This window comes from Dermochelys coriacea, chromosome 3 (assembly GCF_009764565.3).
Source record: "Dermochelys coriacea isolate rDerCor1 chromosome 3, rDerCor1.pri.v4, whole genome shotgun sequence".
NCBI classification, from domain to species: domain Eukaryota; kingdom Metazoa; phylum Chordata; order Testudines; family Dermochelyidae; genus Dermochelys; species Dermochelys coriacea.
This window is the reverse complement of record NC_050070.1, coordinates 207,925,543-207,945,722: the sequence shown is the minus strand read 5'-3', so window position 1 is coordinate 207,945,722 and position 20,180 is coordinate 207,925,543. Positions and strand designations below refer to the sequence as shown.

The window sequence follows — 20,180 nt, the reverse complement described above, 5'->3', positions numbered from 1 at the left end:
TGTTAAAAAAAGTTTATTTTACATTATGTACATTAGGGAACATATTCAAAAGCATTACCAATCACAATAACGTAGACCATAAATCACTTTAAATTTAGTTTGTTCTTAGTGTATATTATCATAATAAAATATAAAGAACATATACAAAACAGAGCCAAATGTGTGCATTTTGCTAAAACTTGGCATTTACATACTCCATTGGAAAATAGCAATCAAAAATACTTTTGATCAGAACTATGTTCCTGCAATATGAAGTAACCACTACATTGTTTATATGAGGTAGTAACTAAATTTTGGCCATGTGTTAACACCCTAAATCAAGAAAATGGTCATAATAAGGCCAAAAAAAGTCAAAATATGACAAGATCTTTGAACCATTTCCACAGTGTGGAATGTTGTAGTTCATGATATGAATAAAACCATTTAGTGAAGACTCGTAATAATGCTAATTTTACCATTGCATACACTAGTAATTCAGACAACTATTGCAGTGTTACATTAAGGTACCAAATTCTGGGATTCATATCCATTCCAGAAGGTATTGTTTTCAAGCATAGAGAAGTAATCTTTACAGAATTTTACTTAAATATAAAAATACAGGTGTTTAATTGGTTTCACAAAAAAACTACCCAAATAAACTAAAAAATAAAAGTACTCTGAAGCCCAAGTCATATCCACGAAGTCACAGCTTACCTTTGTGACTAAATACATCACAGATAAATACTTTGTGCAAAACAAACAATCACACCAGTGTAGTTGCATGAAAATTAAAACAAGATTGTAATCTGATTACAGCCTTGGTTACAATTTCTAAAAGTTGATTTATTTGTATTAGTAATTACATATAATAAAATACAATATGATGTTAAATGCACTGTGTTCATTGCTAACATCCCATTTTATAAGAACTACACGTGAGAAGTCCTTAAAATAGTACCCCGATTGCATTTCTGCTGACTCAGCAACCTTTACATCTGTACAGCTAAGACACTTGTACATAACTGAAAGATCACTATCTACATTAAGTCAGTGTAGGTCTTCAGCAATGTGTTTCACTGAAAAATACTGCATATATGTACAAAGATTACATAAGAGTGAATTATTAAGCACTTCTGTGGTATAATATGCTAAGTGTGTCCATACCACATCATCTTCTCTCATGCCACAATAAATTACAAAGTAACTGAAGTCAGGTTACTGCAGTTTTTGTGCAATTTCAATCGTCCATCAATGTTGCAGCAGTAGTGTTTTCTCGTCATGGTTAACTGCCATGTATGATTCTCAGTAACTGTTTTCGTGCCCCGCCAGGATGTATAAATTGCTGTTGGCCATAGGATTATCTGTTGGCCTACTCTCCAATACCACAACCCTAGAATTAAAAAAGTTAAATAATCTAATGAACAATTATAAGAAATACAATTTCAAATGCCCTGTCTGTAAACTCAGTCATCCTCTACTCTAACTTTCCTTCATGGCTCATCTGAAAATTTGGCTATCACCAATGAATCAGCTTCACTACTGAATTCCTTCACTACTGCTGAACTCCTCACTCATGCTTTCATCCCCTACTGCCTGGGCTACTGCACCTCTCCTCTTTACTTTCCCCAAATCCTCCTGCTCTTCAGACACTGCTTCTCAGTTTTTCACACATACAAGCAGCACATCCACTTTACCCCATCCTCAAACAACTCTACTGGCTCTTCACTCACAAGGAGGAGGAATGGCCTTGTGGTTAAAGATGCAGCACTAGGAGTCAGGATTCCTCCATCCATTTCAGCTCTGCCACAGGCTTCCTGTGCAAACCTGGACAATGTCACTGAGACACACTTTGACCTTCAACCTCCAATTGCTCAGTCCTCTTGAACTGCCCTTTTAATAGGTGGGTGTTCAAGTAGAAGCAGCAGACAATCCCTAAGATGGAATTGCTATGGTGACATAAGTGTCTGTCAGCTGACTATTCTGACTGCCAACCTGATTAAGAAGTATACAATATGTTCCAAGCCATCAGTTTAGCTCATGTTTGTCTGATGGAGATGAACTAACTAGTCTTTTGATCTATCTACTGCAGCAGATATAAATAATGAACCGAATATGCGGGGGTGGGGAGGAATTCAAAGCCCTGCTCTTGCACTTGAAATAGCTGATCAGCTTCTCTGGACACAGCAGGAGTTGTAGCTGTGGATAGCTAGCCCTCTTCTGAAGTTCTGAGGAGCCCTTCAGCGATTCACAAAATGATACCGCTTCTGTGTTTCAAATCAATGGTACTGAAAAAACAGCAAGTCTTCTGGTTATCTCCAGATCTAAAGAGTCAAACATTTCTTCCACTAACTCCTGGATGCTTTGGTAATCTGGGTGCTGATTGCTATGCCATTATTCAGCTAAAAATTTCCTGTTTCTGACACACAACTCCACTGTTTTGTTGTCATTGCTTCAGCACCTGCCACTTTTATCTGTTTTTATGAAGCTCAGCAGCTCCGCTAAGCAGAAGGCTGCATATGGGTCTGTGGTGTTGGGGGTTGTGGACTAAGAGCCCAAAGTATCTGCAAAAATTACAGGAGTCTTGTGACAGGAGAGCAAAGGTCTGTGAGAGGCAGGTATATGCATGGAGGGCCAGTCAGGGAACAAAGGAGCTTAGGGGTGGCTGGGCAAACATTAAAATTTAAACCAGGTTGGCAGCCAAGAGCAGTTACAATTAAAGCTGGGTTGTTTTCCTCGTTGAAAATGTTTAGTACATAACGTTTTCAGTGTGTTAAACAGGGTTTAATTGTAATACTTCCTGGTTGCCAAATTGGTTTAAATTTTAAATTACTACCCTCGCCTCACTGGCTTGCTGCCTTCCAATCCACCGACACGAAATGCATAAATCTGGGGTCTGTACTGCTTAAATTTAGGCCTGATGTGCCACATAGCACACAATGCCTAGTTACTGTCATCGAAGAGGATACACAACGGACTATGATGTTCACTGGAAAATGTGGAAGAATTAGGTTAATCAGAGTGCTCATTTCTCAACATTCTCATCACTGTCAGAGAGATCGTTGTGAATGCTTCCTAACGGCAAGGACAAAGCTATTTAAAGTTGTTGAAAGAATGGCCACATAGGTCAAGGATTAAAAGTCCTACACAGAAAAGGGTTCTGGCCACAAGAACACCAGAATGTAGGGGAAACCCATGTGATGACTCTCAATTGATCTCAAAACATTCCTGTACCCCTATAAGTAGAAGGGACCTCACAGAATGGAGAGTTGCGCCAAATAAGCCTCTAAGGTTATCAGCTGATGGAAAAAGCTAACGAGCCCTTTGATCCATCTGTTGCAGCTACAGATGCTAACCCAGACAGCTCTTGGTTCTTTCTAGGCCTCAGGACAGAGACTTCCTGCCAACATCTAAGATAAAAGGCAGAAATTGCAGGGGAATCAGGCCCATTTAGGCTTATCCAAATATCCTGAATTCAATCAGGCAGAGTAACTGGTGCAGGCCTCAGACCTGACACCCACGGACAGTCTCCCCAGTCTACTTGGCACTCTCGGGAAAGGGCAATCAAGCATTTATGAAATCTTCATATCAGAGGGACTCCCCAGCACGTAATTCCTCTTTGGACTGGTACCAGTTCTTCGGTTTCTTAGTCACAGATCCAATACCTGGTGCTGAGACAACTCTTTTCTCTTAAGAACAGCTAGAGGAGACCCCCCAACACGTGAAAGAATGTTTGCCCTATCTGACTCAGATACAGCAGAACCCCTAAACTGAGGATTGAGTTCATAAAATGGAACATCTCAATTACAGTAGGTGCAGAAGTTGCATTACATCACGTTCTTGTCCTTCAAACTGCTGCATACAATTTCCAATGCACTGAAGGCACTGGAATGTGAAGGAACGTTGACTTGCTCTTCATAAACATCAATTTTCCTCAATGATTCCTCTGCCTTCCCCATGGGAAAAATGGTTTGTATAACTGGTTGTTTCTAAGACTGGTGTTCAGAAAAGATTCTACTGTAGTCGGTATTCAGGCAGTCTAAGCATAAACAGTGCTTTAGAACAATACCGTTCAGAAGCCTTCAAGTCTGTGGAAGGTCACAGAATTGACAGTAACTTCAGATAAAAACTGACTTGGAAATGACAAGCGCTATTGTGGAAAGTTTTAAAGCTGAAGAACTCACTCAAGAGACCTGAAATAAAACCACATCTGACAAGCTCAGGTTTTTATTTTTTGCAATGCAAAGTCTTTAAGCATGGTCTCAGATCCATTAGGGTGCTGGGGTGTGGTGGGATGGTCCCCCCTGCCATGCCTTGAAGGGCTTAAAACAACCCTGGGAGAGGGCTGAGAGAGAAAAAGCTGGGCTATTTGGGAAAACAGCCACAGCTGTAAGCCTTTGTAATTAGGACCCAGCTGGCCCTTATAAGGGGGCAGTGGGCCAGAAGGAGAGAGAGACTCTCTCTGGCTACATGGAGAGAGGAGGACCTAGCTGCCGGGGAAGCTGAGGAGGGTACCCAGGGCAGAGCAATGCTGGGGAAGGGCAGAGGGAGCTGGGGAGCTCCAGCCTGGCAGAGCCCCAGGCTGCAGGCCGAGGTAAAGGCCCACAAAGGGGTCCTAAGACTGCAGAGGAGCAGCCCAGACCTAGACAGAGGCAGCTGGTCCGACCCCCCTTGCCAATGATGAGTGGTACAGGCTGCTGTCTGCCTTAGGGAGCGGGGGCTAGATGATGACTGACAGTAGCCACTGAGGCAAGGGAGGGATAAGGGGTTGGGGGTTCCCCCGAGGAGGGGAGACCCAGACTGAGGGGTACTGCCAGGGGGTAGAACCCTAGTCTAGAAGGGCACCAGGGTCCGAGATGGGCACAGGGCCAGCGGCAGGCGAGACACCAACCAGCAGAGGGCACTCCTGGCTAATTCCCTGGACAACCAGCAGGAGGCACCGTAGTGGTGAGTCATTGCCCCGCGACATGGCGTAAACCCAACTCAGATGGAACAGTAATTGGGGATAGGATATTTCTTGATGTAAGGGGCATGCTGATCTTTGAGCAGTATGATGCTCTGGTCTTAAAATCTGATTTATTTATTTTAAAATCTGATTGTGCTGGCTCTCAATAACTATGAGAAATAACTGGCCTAATAACAACAAACTGCAGTAAACACTCCAATGGGAATGAGGGAGTAAAATGCCCTCTTAAAAGGAGGCTGTGCAATTGCTAAATAGCTGCCCCACCACTAAGCCAAAAAATTACAAACTAAGGGAACTCTGTCCAAAAGACAGCTAAAAGGTAGCCTGTAAAGGCACAGTGCAATATTTCACCTGCAAATCATTTGTTGTTCAAAAGACCTATGGGTGGTTTGAGATTAACTTCATGCTTGCAAATTCAGACCTGTGAGTGGGTGCTTACAAGGTCCCAATAGATATTACTCTTTTTGATGGTTCTGAGAAGCAGTGCCAGGGTGAAATTCCCACAAGTGGAGACAGACATAGGCAGTTCTCAAAGGAAAACTAAGGTTTAACGTTGTACAGTACATGTATCATGCAAAGGGTGAAACTCTACTCTCAGTATATATTACCTAAAACATACAACATTTACTTCATTAATTGCCTTCATAAAACTGCAGCACTCCAAAGCAGGGCAGAGAAAGTAGGAAGGTGTTGGTCCCTGTGAAGCTCCAAAACTTTGCAGGACAGTTAGCGGTTGGAGGAGCTGAGCATCCTACCATACTTCACTATTTAGTCCTGCAGGACAGGGAGAAGGAGAGAGATTTGGGGCCATGCAAAGCAGGCTCCAAAAAGCCACAGAAGCGAAGGACCTTATGAGGTTCTGAAAACACCTCCTGGGCCATGGATGTTGGCAGAACAGGCAGATCCCCCCTGCTTTTGTAACAGTATTGAAATTTGTATGTTTTTAATATTTTGAATTTATTTCAAGGTGCAGATCCCATGATCTAATACAGCATAATACAACTGAATGCAAAACCTGAAATCTATTAAAGTAAGTTCATGGAGGATATGTCCATTGACTGCTATATTAGCCAAGATTACCAGGAATGCATTCCCACAGTTGAATGTCCCTAAACCTCTGACTGCCTGAAGCTGGGAGTGGACGATGGGATGGATCACTCGATGATTGCCTGTTCTGTTCATTCCCTCTGAAGCACCAGGCATTGGCCACTGTCAGAAGTCAGGATACTGGGCTAGATGGACCTTTGGTCTGACCTAGTATGGCAATTCTTATGTTCTTATATGTTAAAACCCCAAAAGAGAAGTTTTGGAGCTATATGAGCACCTCTGGAATACAAGCTTAGCAGTATTTTCTCTCAGGATAAACTTAGAAACAAAGTTTTATTACTCCTCGGGAAAGAGAGACAAGGAACATATGCAAGGAAAGGGATAAGGGGGAAAATAAGGAGACTAAAAGAAGCCCACAAGGAATCACAGAAGGATGAAGTACTAGTGAGAAAATACCCTTAAAAAATAGGAGGAAGAGAACATATATATTACTCTTTCATTTTAACAGACCATATCTGGTACTGTTCATACCTGTCGGATCCAAGAAGCCTGAATATTCTCGTACTGTCAGAAATTTCCTGTGTGATCTATTTAATGAAAACATACAATAATTATTCATGTAGCAAGTGCAGTTATTTTTGACCACTGTATCCTAACATTTATTGTAGCTAGAGAAAGGAATTAATGCTCACTGAATTAACCATTTAGGGTAATTGTCAGTCCAAGTCAGAGTCTGAGAATTCTTTAAATCTGTCCTTTAAATAAGGGCCAAAAGAGAGGGCCATTTTCCAGAACTTTCTGCCAGATTATGCAAAATATGGAGCTTAGTTACTATAACTGGAGGTTCTTTGAGATGTGTGGTCCCTGTCTGTATTCCACAGAAAGGTACAAGTGTGAACCATGTGCCTGAGTGCAGAGATTCTAACAAGCAGTGTCTATGGGCCCACAAACAAACAGTAGATCTCCTCATGCTCCTGAGTGAAAGTATAAGAGGTCAACACCCCCTCAGTTCCTTTTCTTACCACAAATTCAACCATATCCAAAGCAGAGGGGATAGAAGGCGGGTAGTGAAATACAGACAGGGACCACACATCTGGAAGAATGTCCAGTTACAGTAAGCAACCTCCATTTCTTCTCTGAGTCATAGTCCCTGTATTTATTCCACACATGGCTGATCGGCAAGCAGTACTCAGACTGGAAGGGCATGTGAAGATGCGTGCAGTACTGCAGATCCCAGTAACTTTTTCCTCAGGTAGATGGACTTGCACTAGCTCTGACCAAGCTAGCATGCCAAAAATAGCAATGCAGCTGCAGTGGCTAGCAGCCCAAGTACAATCTCGCCCAACCCCTGGGTATATATTTGGGCAGCTAGCCCAAAACACTGCTCATGTAGCTGCGTCTACACTATTTTCAGCACACAAACTCGGTCAAAGCTAGCATGGGTATGTCTATCCAACCTGGAAATGACACCCCCAATTGGGAGTACACGCGTACCCACAGAGGGAACTGTAAGCCTGCCTTTCCAGCTAGTAGTATGAAACTATCTTGTGGCAGGAATGTCATTTTGAAGTCTTAGGTTTGCCACAGGTATTCAGATAGATTGTACGGAATAGAGCTATGCCTACAGAGCCTGATCCAAAGCCCACTGAACTCAAAGTAGGTCTTTCCAATGATTTCAGAGGGCTTTGGATAAGGCTCATTATACTGTGGCGATCAAGACCAATACCGCTAACCAAAATAGTGCGAAGAGACAAAGTATGGAAAATGTGTACTGGACAAAAGCACTATTAAACAAAAGCATACTGCTATTTTGAAAATAAATTATGGGAGTACAATAAAATCTGCTGAATATAACACCACGGTAAACAGAAAATTTAATATTCCAACATGTATTTGCTTTAGAGGGTGCCAACACATAAAACTATTTGTATGTATTGCAGAGAAATCATACTATTGTAATAAGCTTTCATTTAGGTGAGCACCATAAAATGCTGGTGCAAAAGTCTGAGGTCAACCGAGGGGGGGAAAAAAAAGGTCAAAATATACTCCCAAATTCACCAGCTGATTATAGTTCAGCCTGTGTGTGTCATTTACAAATTTCTACCTACTTCTGGGAATAGAAACAATTCTTCCCTAGCTTCTCTCTCAGCCTCATGGAGTAGCAGCTTGAATAGTTTTTGAAGGTTAATTTGTTTATTTGCATTTAGGACTTGTTGGGAGAAAGTTAATACAAAGTAGTAAATTCTGCATTTGGTTCTAAAAGTCATTCTTGCTCCTCGTAGCAGTAAACACATAAATGTAAGTCAAGTTGAATGAATGATGGGTGTGGGGTATGGAAGGAGGTTGGGGTGCAGGCAGGGTGCGGCAGGGGGCTCGCAGCAGGGGTTTGGGGTGCGGGCTGCAGGAGGGGTTCAACGCTGCTTACCTGGAATGGCTCTGGGGTGGCAGCAGCGCACACCGGGGCCAGGACAGGGTCCCTCCCTCCCTCCCTCCCTCCCTGCCCTGACCCCGCGCGGCTCCTGGAAGCGGCCGGCACCATGTCCCTGCTTTCCCTGTGGGAGGGCAGTGGAGGGCTCCGTGCACTGCTCTTACCTGCAGGTACCTCCCCCACAGCTCCCACTGGCCATGGTTCCCTGTTCCCGGCCAATGGGAGCTATGGGGCATGGTGCCTGCAGGCAAGGGCAGCATGCAGAGCCCTCTGCCCCCAACCTAGAGGCCACAGGGACATGATGCCAGCCACTTCTGGGAGTGGTATGGGGTCCGTGGCACCACAAAAGGTGACAATCCGAAAGGCCAGATCCGGCCCACAAGTGTAGTTTGCCCACTGCAAGTTAGAGCTTTGTCATGGTATGTGGGTTCATTCTTTGATATGATTTGTTAGTATCGCTAGAAGGTAACTAATGTATGGATCAACATGGCCAAGGTCGGTGTCTGATAGGATCAGGTGTAGTGTGCTGGGCAGCTGCAGATTAAAAAATTTTAACGACTGTGGCTGTTTGGGTATCTAACAGCAGTGAGAAGTCAAACAGACCCCAAATTTGCAGACCAACTTACCCTGAGGGTAGAAAGAAAGTAATAAAGGCAGCAAGTTTTTATCAGAGTGCATAATTAACTCACCTGATTGAAGTTATAACATATTAAGGCATATTTACAGACATGAAATAAAGAACACTCTGCCAAGGGCTCAAAGGGTGGCTTTATGAGTTGTGCTAAAAAAAATTGAGGTCCCATCCCAGAAGTGAGTCCTTTACAGATGGATAAAGATGTGAAAGTCCTTTCATAATTTTTTGACCATATTATGTGCAAATACTGATTTAACAACTCTCAACACATGATATGCTGATATAGCTGCTAAATTAACCTTCAGCAAAGAATCTGAAATACCTTCAGTCTTTAAATGCAGTAAGTATTCCAAAATACACTAGAGATAGTCCTGAACATTCAGGTTTGTTCTGTATCCAACTCACAAACCATGATAATTTAAATTGGTATCATCTTCTGGTCGATTGTTTTCTAGAGTTAATGAGCACTAGATGGACATCTAAAGGATAATATCTTTCAAGGTCAGTTAAAGTCCAACAGCCCAGGCTGTCAGAGGCAGAGATGGGGATCTAGAAGAATTATCTTGCTCTTCTACTGCAAAAATAGATCCAGTAATACTGGGAGCATCTTGTAAAATCCCAAGTAGATTCATGTACCACTCCTGTCTGAGCCACACCAGAGAAACTAAAGCCATTTCTTGCCCTAACCTGTATTATTTTCCTCACTACTTTCTGTATTAATGGAAAGGGGGGAAAGCAGACAACACACCCTCTCCCCAATTCAGTATAAATGAGTCCAATATGGACTGCACATCCTTTTCTGCCCTTGTCCAGAACTGACGACACCGTGTTGTGACAGGATATCCTCAACTGCTGAAGATCTTGTGCATTACTTCCTCTTTTACCGACCGCTTGTGTAACTGTGTTGTCTCTCTCTGCTCAGTTGGTCTGTGCAGTTGTCCTTTGCTGATAGTCGCAGGGCTACTGTATATATGTTATGCTGTATGCACCAATCCCATAGCCTGATTGCTTCATTGCATAACTATGACAAATAAGCCCCTCCCTGCTTGTTGACATAAAACACATGGCAGTTGTATTATCCATTCAGCTGTAGAAACCTGAGTGAAGATATTTGACAATCTTTTTTCCTTTCCATAGAGGGTCTCTCCCAGGGATCCAGACCATTTTCCACTCCAATGGGATGAATTTCTGTTTTTACTGTATCTATATTTTGCAGTTCCAATAACGGCACCATTGCCAGTTCTGGCTGCGTCTTCAACCCCATCTTTGGATCCAGCAGAATTAATGGATCCACAAATTGAGGTCTCGGTTTAGATCTCTCTCTTTGAACTGCTTTCATTTTTAGTCTGGGAACTAAAGTAGACAAATCCTACTCTGATAGACCCAATCCCATATGGGATCTGGCCTGCTAACAGTTGTCATCTTCTCTTTAGTCATATTCTTCAAAACCACTACAGATGGATTAGATGGCTTTTCTCATGGCTTAGCCTTTGTCTCAGAGGCCAGTGCCAACAGCACCGATTGCAGGTTTTTAATCAATAAATCCTATGTCCCGAGTACCAGATGTGCTGTAGGCACATGGGAATTTCAGTGCCAATTCTGGAGTCTTCATAAGCATCTTAGATTTAGCAGCCATTGAACGTGGAGCCGACATGTTTTTTGCCTTATATTCTGAGCTTTGGGACACTTAAGATCCAACAGATTTGCTGCCAATGCTTTCTATAGAATGAGTGCCTTGTAGTCTTTCTGTCCTTACATGCTGTAGGAATTAACATACTGCAGACAGAGCATCTGGATAGAGAATGTCCCTCACCAAGACACGCCAGACATCTTACATGGAAGTACAATGCAAGAAACTGCCAGAAAAGCACATCTTTTAAAGCCCAATCTTCTGTTCGTCAGATCCATGACTAACACTAACTCAAACAATTAGCTATCATTAATACACAATCATAATAATCCAATAAAATAAATCACTAAATAAATACACTAATCATTATCAATCGCATTTTTAGGAGAAAAGCTCCATATCAAAGAGATCTGAAAAAGTTCGCTTCCATCTGATGCGGCGGTTGGAAGGAACGGAGGTAGGCAGCTAGTACCATGCTCCCTTCATAGAATCATAGAATATCAGGGTTGGAAGGGACCCCAGAAGGTCATCTAGTCCAACCCCCTGCTCAAAGCAGGACCAAGTCCCAGTTAAATCATCCTAGCCAGGGCTTTGTCAAGCCTGACCTTAAAAACCTCTAAGGAAGGAGATTCTACCACCTCCCTAGGTAACGCATTCCAGTGTTTCACCACCCTCTTAGTGAAAAAGTTTTTCCTAATATCCAATCTAAACCTCCCCCATTGCAACTTGAGACCATTACTCCTCGTTCTGTCATCTGCTACCATTGAGAACAGTCTAGAGCCATCCTCTTTGAAACCCCCTTTCAGGTAGTTGAAAGCAGCTATCAAATCCCCCCTCATTCTTCTCTTCTGCAGACTAAACAATCCCAGCTCCCTCAGCCTCTCCTCATAAGTCATGTGCTCTAGACCCCTAATCATTTTTGTTGCCCTTCGCTGTACTCCTTCCAATTTATCCACATCCTTCTTGTAGTGTGGGGCCCAAAACTGGACACAGTACTCCAGATGAGGCCTCACCAGTGTCGAATAGAGGGGAACGATCACGTCCCTCGATCTGCTCGCTATGCCCCTACTTATACATCCCAAAATGCCATTGGCCTTCTTGGCAACAAGGGCACACTGCTGACTCATATCCAGCTTCTCGTCCACTGTCACCCCTAGGTCCTTTTCCGCAGAACTGCTGCCGAGCCATTCGGTCCCTAGTCTGTAGCGGTGCATTGGATTCTTCCATCCTAAGTGCAGGACCCTGCACTTATCCTTATTGAACCTCATTAGATTTCTTTTGGCCCAATCTTCCAATTTGTCTAGGTCCTTCTGTATCCTATCCCTCCCCTCCAGCGTATCTACCACTCCTCCCAGTTTAGTATCATCCGCAAATTTGCTGAGAGTGCAATCCACACCATCCTCCAGATCATTTATGAAGATATTGAACAAAACGGGCCCCAGGACCGACCCCTGGGGCACTCCACTTGACACCGGCTGCCAACTAGACATGGAGCCATTGATCACTACCCGTTGAGCCCGACAATCTAGCCAGCTTTCTACCCACCTTATAGTGCATTCATCCAGCCCATACTTCCTTAACTTGCTGACAAGAATGCTGTGGGAGACCGTGTCAAAAGCTTTGCTAAAGTCAAGAAACAATACATCCACTGCTTTCCCTTCATCCACAGAACCAGTAATCTCATCATAAAAGGTGATTAGATTAGTCAGGCATGACCTTCCCTTGGAGAATCCATGCTGACTGTTCCTGATCACTTTCCTCTCCTCTAAGTGCTTCAGGATTGATTCTTTGAGGACCTGCTCCATGATTTTTCCAGGGACTGAGGTGAGGCTGACCGGCCTGTAGTTCCCAGGATCCTCCTCCTTCCCTTTTTTAAAGATGGGCACTACATTAGCCTTTTTCCAGTCATCCGGGACTTCCCCCGTTCGCCACGAGTTTTCAAAGATAATGGCCAAGGGCTCTGCAATCACAGCCGCCAATTCCCTCAGCACTCTCGGATGCAATTCGTCCGGCCCCATGGACTTGTGCACGTCCAGCTTTTCTAAATAGTCCCTAACCACCTCTATCTCTACAGAGGGCTGGCCATCTCTTCCCCATTTTGTGATGCTCAGCACAGCAGTCTGGGAGCTGACCTTGTTAGTGAAAACAGAGGCAAAAAAAAGCATTGAGTACATTAGCTTTTTCCACATCCTCTGTCACTAGCTTGCCTCCCTCATTCAGTAAGGGAATGCCTCCCTTCTACAGCCCTGCCCTCAGACTGTTAGGGAATGCTGATGAGAGATATACGAGGGGGTGCATGAGCACTCCTATGGACACTGTTTGGAGATAGTTCCAGCATTTAGGCTGCAGAGGCCAGCACAACCCATGAGTAAAAATATGCAGAAGGCACTCAAAGAATTAAAAATAGTCTGATAAATTGTACAAAATACGTTTTTGGCAGCTCACAAAGACAAACTAAACATCATTCAAAATAACAGCATTTTTTCAGCATGGTCACTCATTGGATATTCTACATAAATAATGTGACTAATGAAATGGAAGATCTAAGTTTGATATGATTTAAGTATATAGATGACTAATTGTATTTAAAGGTGACTTGCTCACTCTCTCCACTGATACGTTTACTCTTTGGCAATAGGAACTTGAATTTCCTAACTCTTAACGCTAAAGTTGAATGCATGAGCACCCAGCTGTTGGGAAATCTCAGCTGCTGGTGTCAAGGATTTAATAACTAGGGAAATTGAAGTGATTTTTTGAATAGATATTCAGATGATTTTTGGCTAAACGTTTCCTCAGTATCCATTCCAAACTGAATACTCAAGTCAGTAGCATTGTGTACTCCTTATATTTTGCTGCAGGAGCATGGTTTACTTTGTTACTTTTTTCTGCCTCTTCTTATGTTAGATGGTGTCAGACCCTGGGCCCTGCAGCATGTGAACTCAATGTCTCTTTTCATGATTGAGAGAGGTGAGAAGGCACTATTCTTCCCAGGCCATGCAGCTTCTCTTTTCATGGCTGGAGGGATAGAGGCTTCACTGCCTTTTCAAAGCATACACTGCTCTTTTAACAACAGAGGTGAATTCCTGGTCTGTGCTAATTCATCTTTTTGGACCCGATTCTCCATTGCTTTTCTCCCCACATGGCCATTTACACTTGTGCAAAGTTAGTGTACAACACTACCACACCAGAATGTAATGCCTCCAATATACCAAATGTAGATTCCACAATATTCCACTAGGGATGAATCTATGCCTTGGCATTCTGTTCCTTGGAACACTAAACTAAGGTACATTGTTTTCTGTGAGGGTTTTCAACATTTAAAGTTTAATCTTGGGATGACAAGCTGAATTCTTCTGGTTTATCCTGAAATTTAGATATTGTTGAAACAGCGCTTAAAATATCTAGCTGTTATGTCCAACACAGAATCCTATTTACACTTATTCAGTTCAATAAAACAATATTGATTTACTCTTATTCTTGTTACATTTTAACAAAATTAGTTGCAAAAAAACTGTAGGGAAGATAGTGCACTCACCTCATTTGACCTAAAACTCCTTCCTTGCATTCCATGCTTCCAGAAAGCTAAAACACTGTCTTGTAGGCAAACTAGAAGAAAAAGAACACTTGAGTTAATTTTGGTGACAACCCCAATTTATTCTCGCAAGGCAAAGAATATTTATTACCTTCCTATCATGGCAATTTTACATTCTGTCTGTAGACATTTTATAATTACATCAATTCTCTCACAAAAGATCCCAAAATGTTTCACCAGAATGACTTAACCCACCTGAAACTGGTCAAAAAAGGGCTTTACAAACACTGTTAATTAATATGAGCCCTGTGTTATTTGTAAAATATTAATTCTCTCCAATAGTTTAAATCTTTAGAAAATGTGCAAGATTTCCAGGTACATAAGCATTGCAAGTTTTTGTAAAGTTCCATTCTACCTTTTCCTCCCAAATTCAAAAGAACAGCTGAAAATAGTCTACAGCTAAAACTTTTTTCTTTTTACCCTCCTCTTCCCTTCCCATCCCCTCCCCTCATTTTCTTTGTCTTAAAAAAAGGCAGTTATATCTTAGGTCCCAACTGCCTTTTAAATTAAATTCTAATTACAGAAGCAGCAAAGTGCTAGCTTTTCAAAAGAGAGTTGTATAAACCTACTGGGTTATAGTATGTTAAGGATTTAAAATTCACTTTCAAGAGACGGAATGACTCTCTTTTTCACCCTAACAGCCACTCAGTGCTCACTGGCAGAGGGCTACTATAGTGTAACTCATATCAGGCCTGACACACTCACTAATCCCAACACACTGTGGTAATATGTATCCAAAAGGTATCTTGTACGATATCATATGTAAACTGGTAAACTGCCGGTCATGAATATCACTGTGCAATGTATGCACTGGTTGTGTATAAAGAATTGAGTGTATGCTGGAACTATGTTCTTAAAATGTGTTTTGGAGGCAGTGTATAAATCAAGCCTGTCAGACAAAGGAATGTGGATTCCCTTGTCTGACTGGCTTGATTACAGGCATCGGACAATAAGTACATTTACATACAAGGTAAACAAAGCAATCACGCTAACAAGCAGCTTAGAAAGCACTCCAGAGACAGAGTCTGCAAATCCAGGAAGTCTTCATGGTTCTGGAAGCAAAGACAATGGACTCTAAGTAATATAAGGGGAGCAAAAAGGCACTTCAGGCCAGTCTACACTTAAAATGCTACCAGGGTAGACACTATCTATGCCAATACCAGCAAAGAGAATCCACCTCCCTGAGACCCCTGACCGATGTAGTTAAACCAACCTAAATTTTCTAGTGTAAAACAGGCCTTATTTATCAACCATTTAAGGGACTAAACAGGCCAGAGCTCTTGGAATCTGTGAAAGGTGGATCCTTGAACAACGTGGGGGTTGAAGTCTCTGGGAACCGACTATAAGCAATAGAAATTGCCTGAGACCAAGATTGTAATCTGTTAAGATTCCAATACTAGAAAGTGTGTTTTATTTTGTTTGTAACCATACCTATCTTTTTTTCTCTTGCTTAGTATCACTTAAATCTGTTCCTTATTAATATATTTATTTTTGTTTTATTACAAAACCATCTCAGTGCTGTATATTAAACTAAAGTGAGAGTCTTCAGCTAACTTAACAGGCGGGGTGGGTCTCTAAACCTGGGCTCCAGTCTGAGCCTGAGCATCTCCAGAACCCTTTTAGCTCTGCAGCCTGAACCCCATGAGCCTGAGTCAATTGACCCAGGCTCTGGGACTCTGTGCCATGGGTTTTCTATTGCAGTGTAGGCATACCCATAGAGCCTTGAGGAGTTTGCTTCTGAGTAGAAAGACAGGTGTGGCAGGAAGCTGACATCCGGTCTAATCTCTAGCAAAGCTCACTCTTGCTGAAGCTGAGAGATAACACAGTGGTTTGTAGTTCTGAGTGTCATGAACAGAATGCCACAATAATGTGAAGTGCATTTTCAGTTCCCAAGGGTGGGAATGAAATGTGTAAAATAAGTGCACCCATTATGAGAGTTGACAATTTTGAATTCTATCTATCTATTGTGGAACAAATTCTAAGTGACTCTCCATGATTAAATTTTGCTGGAACCTGATAGAACTGACTAAGTATAAGAGAGACTGATGGCAGCATTATTGCCAGGCAACATATCATGCACATGTCACCATATAGCCCAAAATGATTTGTGGAAGACATGGCATAATATGCGGTCTCAAATAATCCCCAGATATCTTCCAAGGGGTACACATTTCATCTGTGTGTTACCACAGTAGGCTTTTGGTAGAAACTTGGGGGGGGGGAAATGGTACAGTGCTTTCATGAACCCCATTTAGGAACAGAAAGAGGAGAGAATGATGCAGAGAAGTGAGAAAATTGCACTAATCCACTATGCCATAACCATACTAATATCTAGGTTTTATATAGCGCCTTTCATCCATAGATCTCATTGTACTTTACATAGGAGAGTATCATTATCCCCATTAGAAGATGGGTTAACTGAGGCACAAAGCAGTGAAGTGACTTTCCCGAGGTCACCAAGAATCCTGATCTCCTGAGTCCCAGTCCAATACACTAGTCCACACTGCCTCCAACTAAGGAGTGAAATTTATTTTCATGAGAAGTTAGTGATTAATTTTAGTTCACACTTCCTGCATTTGCAGTGTTGAGACTGAAGTAAACAAATGAACTGCATGCATAAATGAAAAGAACGAATTAGAAACAGGAATAATTCACAATGAGTTTGAGTGGCCTGAGTACAGACTTTTCTGTAGAAACAGAGGTCATTAGCCGAATCGGAGGGAATTCTGAGGACACACTTCCATTCTAGTCCCTCTTTTGGAAGCGTATCAATCCACTAAATGCTCAACCCAGCTTATCACCACACAATAAAACATAGGAATTGATACATTTCATGTCTTGAAAATTACTATCTTTAGTATCTGGTGCCAAATTAAACGAGCTACACCAAGTTGAGTCCAAAACCATACTCACCTATTGATTCAATCTGGAAATCAAATGTGAGCTCTGATGAAAGTTTTCGGCTAGATTTTAATCTGCCTTGTAGATTTACTATTTTTATACAGCCTAGAGAATAAACAAGAGGTGTCACTTAGCCATTCCTCTCAAACAAGTGAACTAATTTGAATATGTATATTTGATTCACAATTAAAACTTACAATCCAGACACACTAAAATGGTATCTCTTTCCAGCTGTGTTAAATGTACAACGCTCGCCTGTGTAGTGTCTATAACAAAAACAACATTTAATTTAGATACAACACAAATTACCATCAAATTTGAATGTGGAGATTCTGAAGTTCAAAAGAACTTAAGATACTGTTGTTTCTCTTCTCTTAAAAAGACATGTCCACTTACCCAACTTGTTAGCTGTGATGGAGGCAAATGAAGCTGTAATATTAAAGTATTAATATTACAAAGCAAACTTATGTTTAAGTTGCTGTCCACCGTCACCTCTGTCTTTCAGTATTTCTGCTTTCCATAAAATATACGTGTTTCAGATTATTTCCTTTAGATGTGTTGGTTTGCATTTTTCCAACTGGAATCCTGTTCTAATTTTTCTGCCATTGTTTCTAAATCTTGCTAGCACTTTTGGACTTGTTCTCAGTCCTTGCTACTATTTGCAATTTCTCCTTCATCTTCACATTGTATATGCTATTTACAATTTGTTAATGAAGACAGTTCGAACAAAAGGAGTGAGACAGTAACCTTTCTTCCACATTAGAGCTGCAGCCGTCTCAATCACAGCTAATGGGGGAGATCTGACTCACAAGCTCAGATCAGTGGACATGCCAACTCAAGAAAAAATATAATTTCTTTTAACAAGATATAACAAAAAGCAACTCTTGCTAATCTGGTATCTATACTACAGCATTCTAGGAACCTCTCATACAACCAAGAGAGAAACTAATTCTCATTTTAACAGAAACTGAAATTAAAACATGTTACATAAAATACTAAAAGCAGCTCTTAATTAAGAAGATTTTAACCCCATAAAAAAGTCAAATCCTGCATAAGATTTAAAAAAAAAATACTCCACATATGGGGCAGTAGAAATGTGCTCACTGAGGCAGTCTCCTGACCTGGATACTTTTGAGTTCAAATCTGAGGTTTAGATTTTTATCAGAACCTTTACAGCAATCTGGATCTGGCATCTGAACCAAAGTGGTGAAAAACTGGTCTTAGAATATTTCTGCCATTTCTATCCCCTCAGCCTGGCTCTCTGACTCACAGCTGGATTCTGGGATTGGGGCCCATTATTTTAAGGTATTAATAATTGACAATACTGAGCTCCTATATAGTTGAGAAGCACAATACAATTTTATTGTAAATACTTTCCTCTTTTACTCTTGTACAGATGAATTGTACTCTGATCACAAAGGATTACTCCCGTTTTTGTATTAACACTCCACCTGCAAGAGTCTCATCAAAGCAACTGTCCCTTCAGCTAAGTGAGCTGTGACTTCCCCTCCAGTGAACTGCAGTCACCCTTAAACAGCTGGAGGAGTCACTACAGTGAGTCAAGACATTACCCTCCTCCCCACAAAGCTGAACAGACTGGCCTCTGTGAGGCCTGGAGTACATCGCTGCACATGAGTTAAACCACTAATGATTCAGCCTAGACCAAGGGCTTGTCTACACTTACCTGAGGATCCACCTTGTGGTGATGGATGCATCGGCGGTTGATTTAGTGTGTCTAGTGACGACCCACTAAATCAACCACCGATCGCTCTCCTGGTGACTCTTGTACTCCACCTGATTGAGAAGAGTAACAGGAGTCGACGGGAGAGCGTCTCCCGTCGACATCGCGTAGTATGGACCCCGTGGTGAGTAGATCTAAGCTACATCGATTTGAGTTACACTATTCACATAACTCAAATTGTGTAGCTTAGATCAACTTTTCCCTTTAGTGTAGAAAAGGCCCAAAGAGAGTTTAAAACAGTAAAAATCTGTGTAAAATCAAATTAAATGGTGGAAAAATGTACAGTTAAATGTATGAGAGTATTTTCATGGGCAATTTTTCTAGTTATGGTATAGAGAGCAAAAGAGTACCAGTTCAACAATATTAAAATCTATTCTTTCATATTTCAAAAGACTTTTTCATCCAAAGCATTCTCACATCTGATGAAAAAGGGGGAAACACACAACAGTGCATAACAGCCTTTTGTGGCAACAAGCCTGGGATGACACCATAACCAGAACCCACTGTGGTTCTGTCTTTGGTGTCAGTGTAGGAGGAGGCTGGGAACTTCATTTTCTCTTTCCTGCCTTTGCCCCCTTGATTATGAAAGACGACTCCTCACTCTGTCTTCCTCTAATTTTTTGGACAAAACTCCATTCTCAGCCTTCTACCCATGTAGGGAACATGATAGGCTGAGAGGCTGCTGTTTTTCTCGGTGCCTGTCAGGCACTGGGTGCTCTTACTTGAGAGCGTGGAGAGCAGCACTGAGAGCTAATGAAAATGTAATACATACCATCCTCCCTGTGACTTATCTGCCAAAACCAGAGGGATGGGGAGAAAGAAACTGAGAGCTACCTCTTCACCACCACACACCTCCAGGGTGTGTGTTCTTTGCCATTTTATAGGAATTGAGCTGGCTCTGCCTAAGACCACACTCAGTGAAGCAATATGTCACATGGGAGTCTCACTCACATGCCATCAGGCATAAATGTCTCTGGAAAAAAATGCACTTTCAGAGACAATAATTTGGCCCGTCAGTCACAAGAAGGTGTATGCATTTTCTGACTCATGATCATCACACAAATGGAGCAAAGACTATCACTTCAAAACATTTCCAAACAAATGCCAAATATATAAAACAACAACCATTTGGTGCATCTACTTATGACCACCACATACTGTACACTTTTCTCTCTTCTCAGAGAGAGTTTTTGACTTCTCAATGTCCTGTCAAGAGAGGACAGGGGAGACAGATTTAACCACGTGGTTTAAAGCACTGACAATAT

General features: G+C 41.9%; 1 protein-coding gene across 4 annotated transcripts in view; it reads right to left on the bottom strand.

Annotated features, from left to right (window-relative positions):
• The window catches only part of MAP4K3 (mitogen-activated protein kinase kinase kinase kinase 3), a 147,428-nt gene continuing 127,248 nt past the window's right edge, over positions 1-20,180 (bottom strand). For all 4 annotated transcript variants that reach the window (XM_038397581.2, XM_038397582.2, XM_043512173.1 and 1 more), the window contains 5 exons: positions 17,372-17,440; positions 17,187-17,279; positions 14,217-14,287; positions 6,521-6,576; positions 1-1,369 (listed from right to left, as the gene is read on the bottom strand). In XM_038397581.2, the coding sequence (XP_038253509.1) occupies positions 1,282-1,369; positions 6,521-6,576; positions 14,217-14,287; positions 17,187-17,279; positions 17,372-17,440 (377 nt within the window). In that variant the 3' untranslated portion in view covers positions 1-1,281. The remainder of the gene's footprint in view (positions 1,370-6,520; positions 6,577-14,216; positions 14,288-17,186; positions 17,280-17,371; positions 17,441-20,180) is intronic.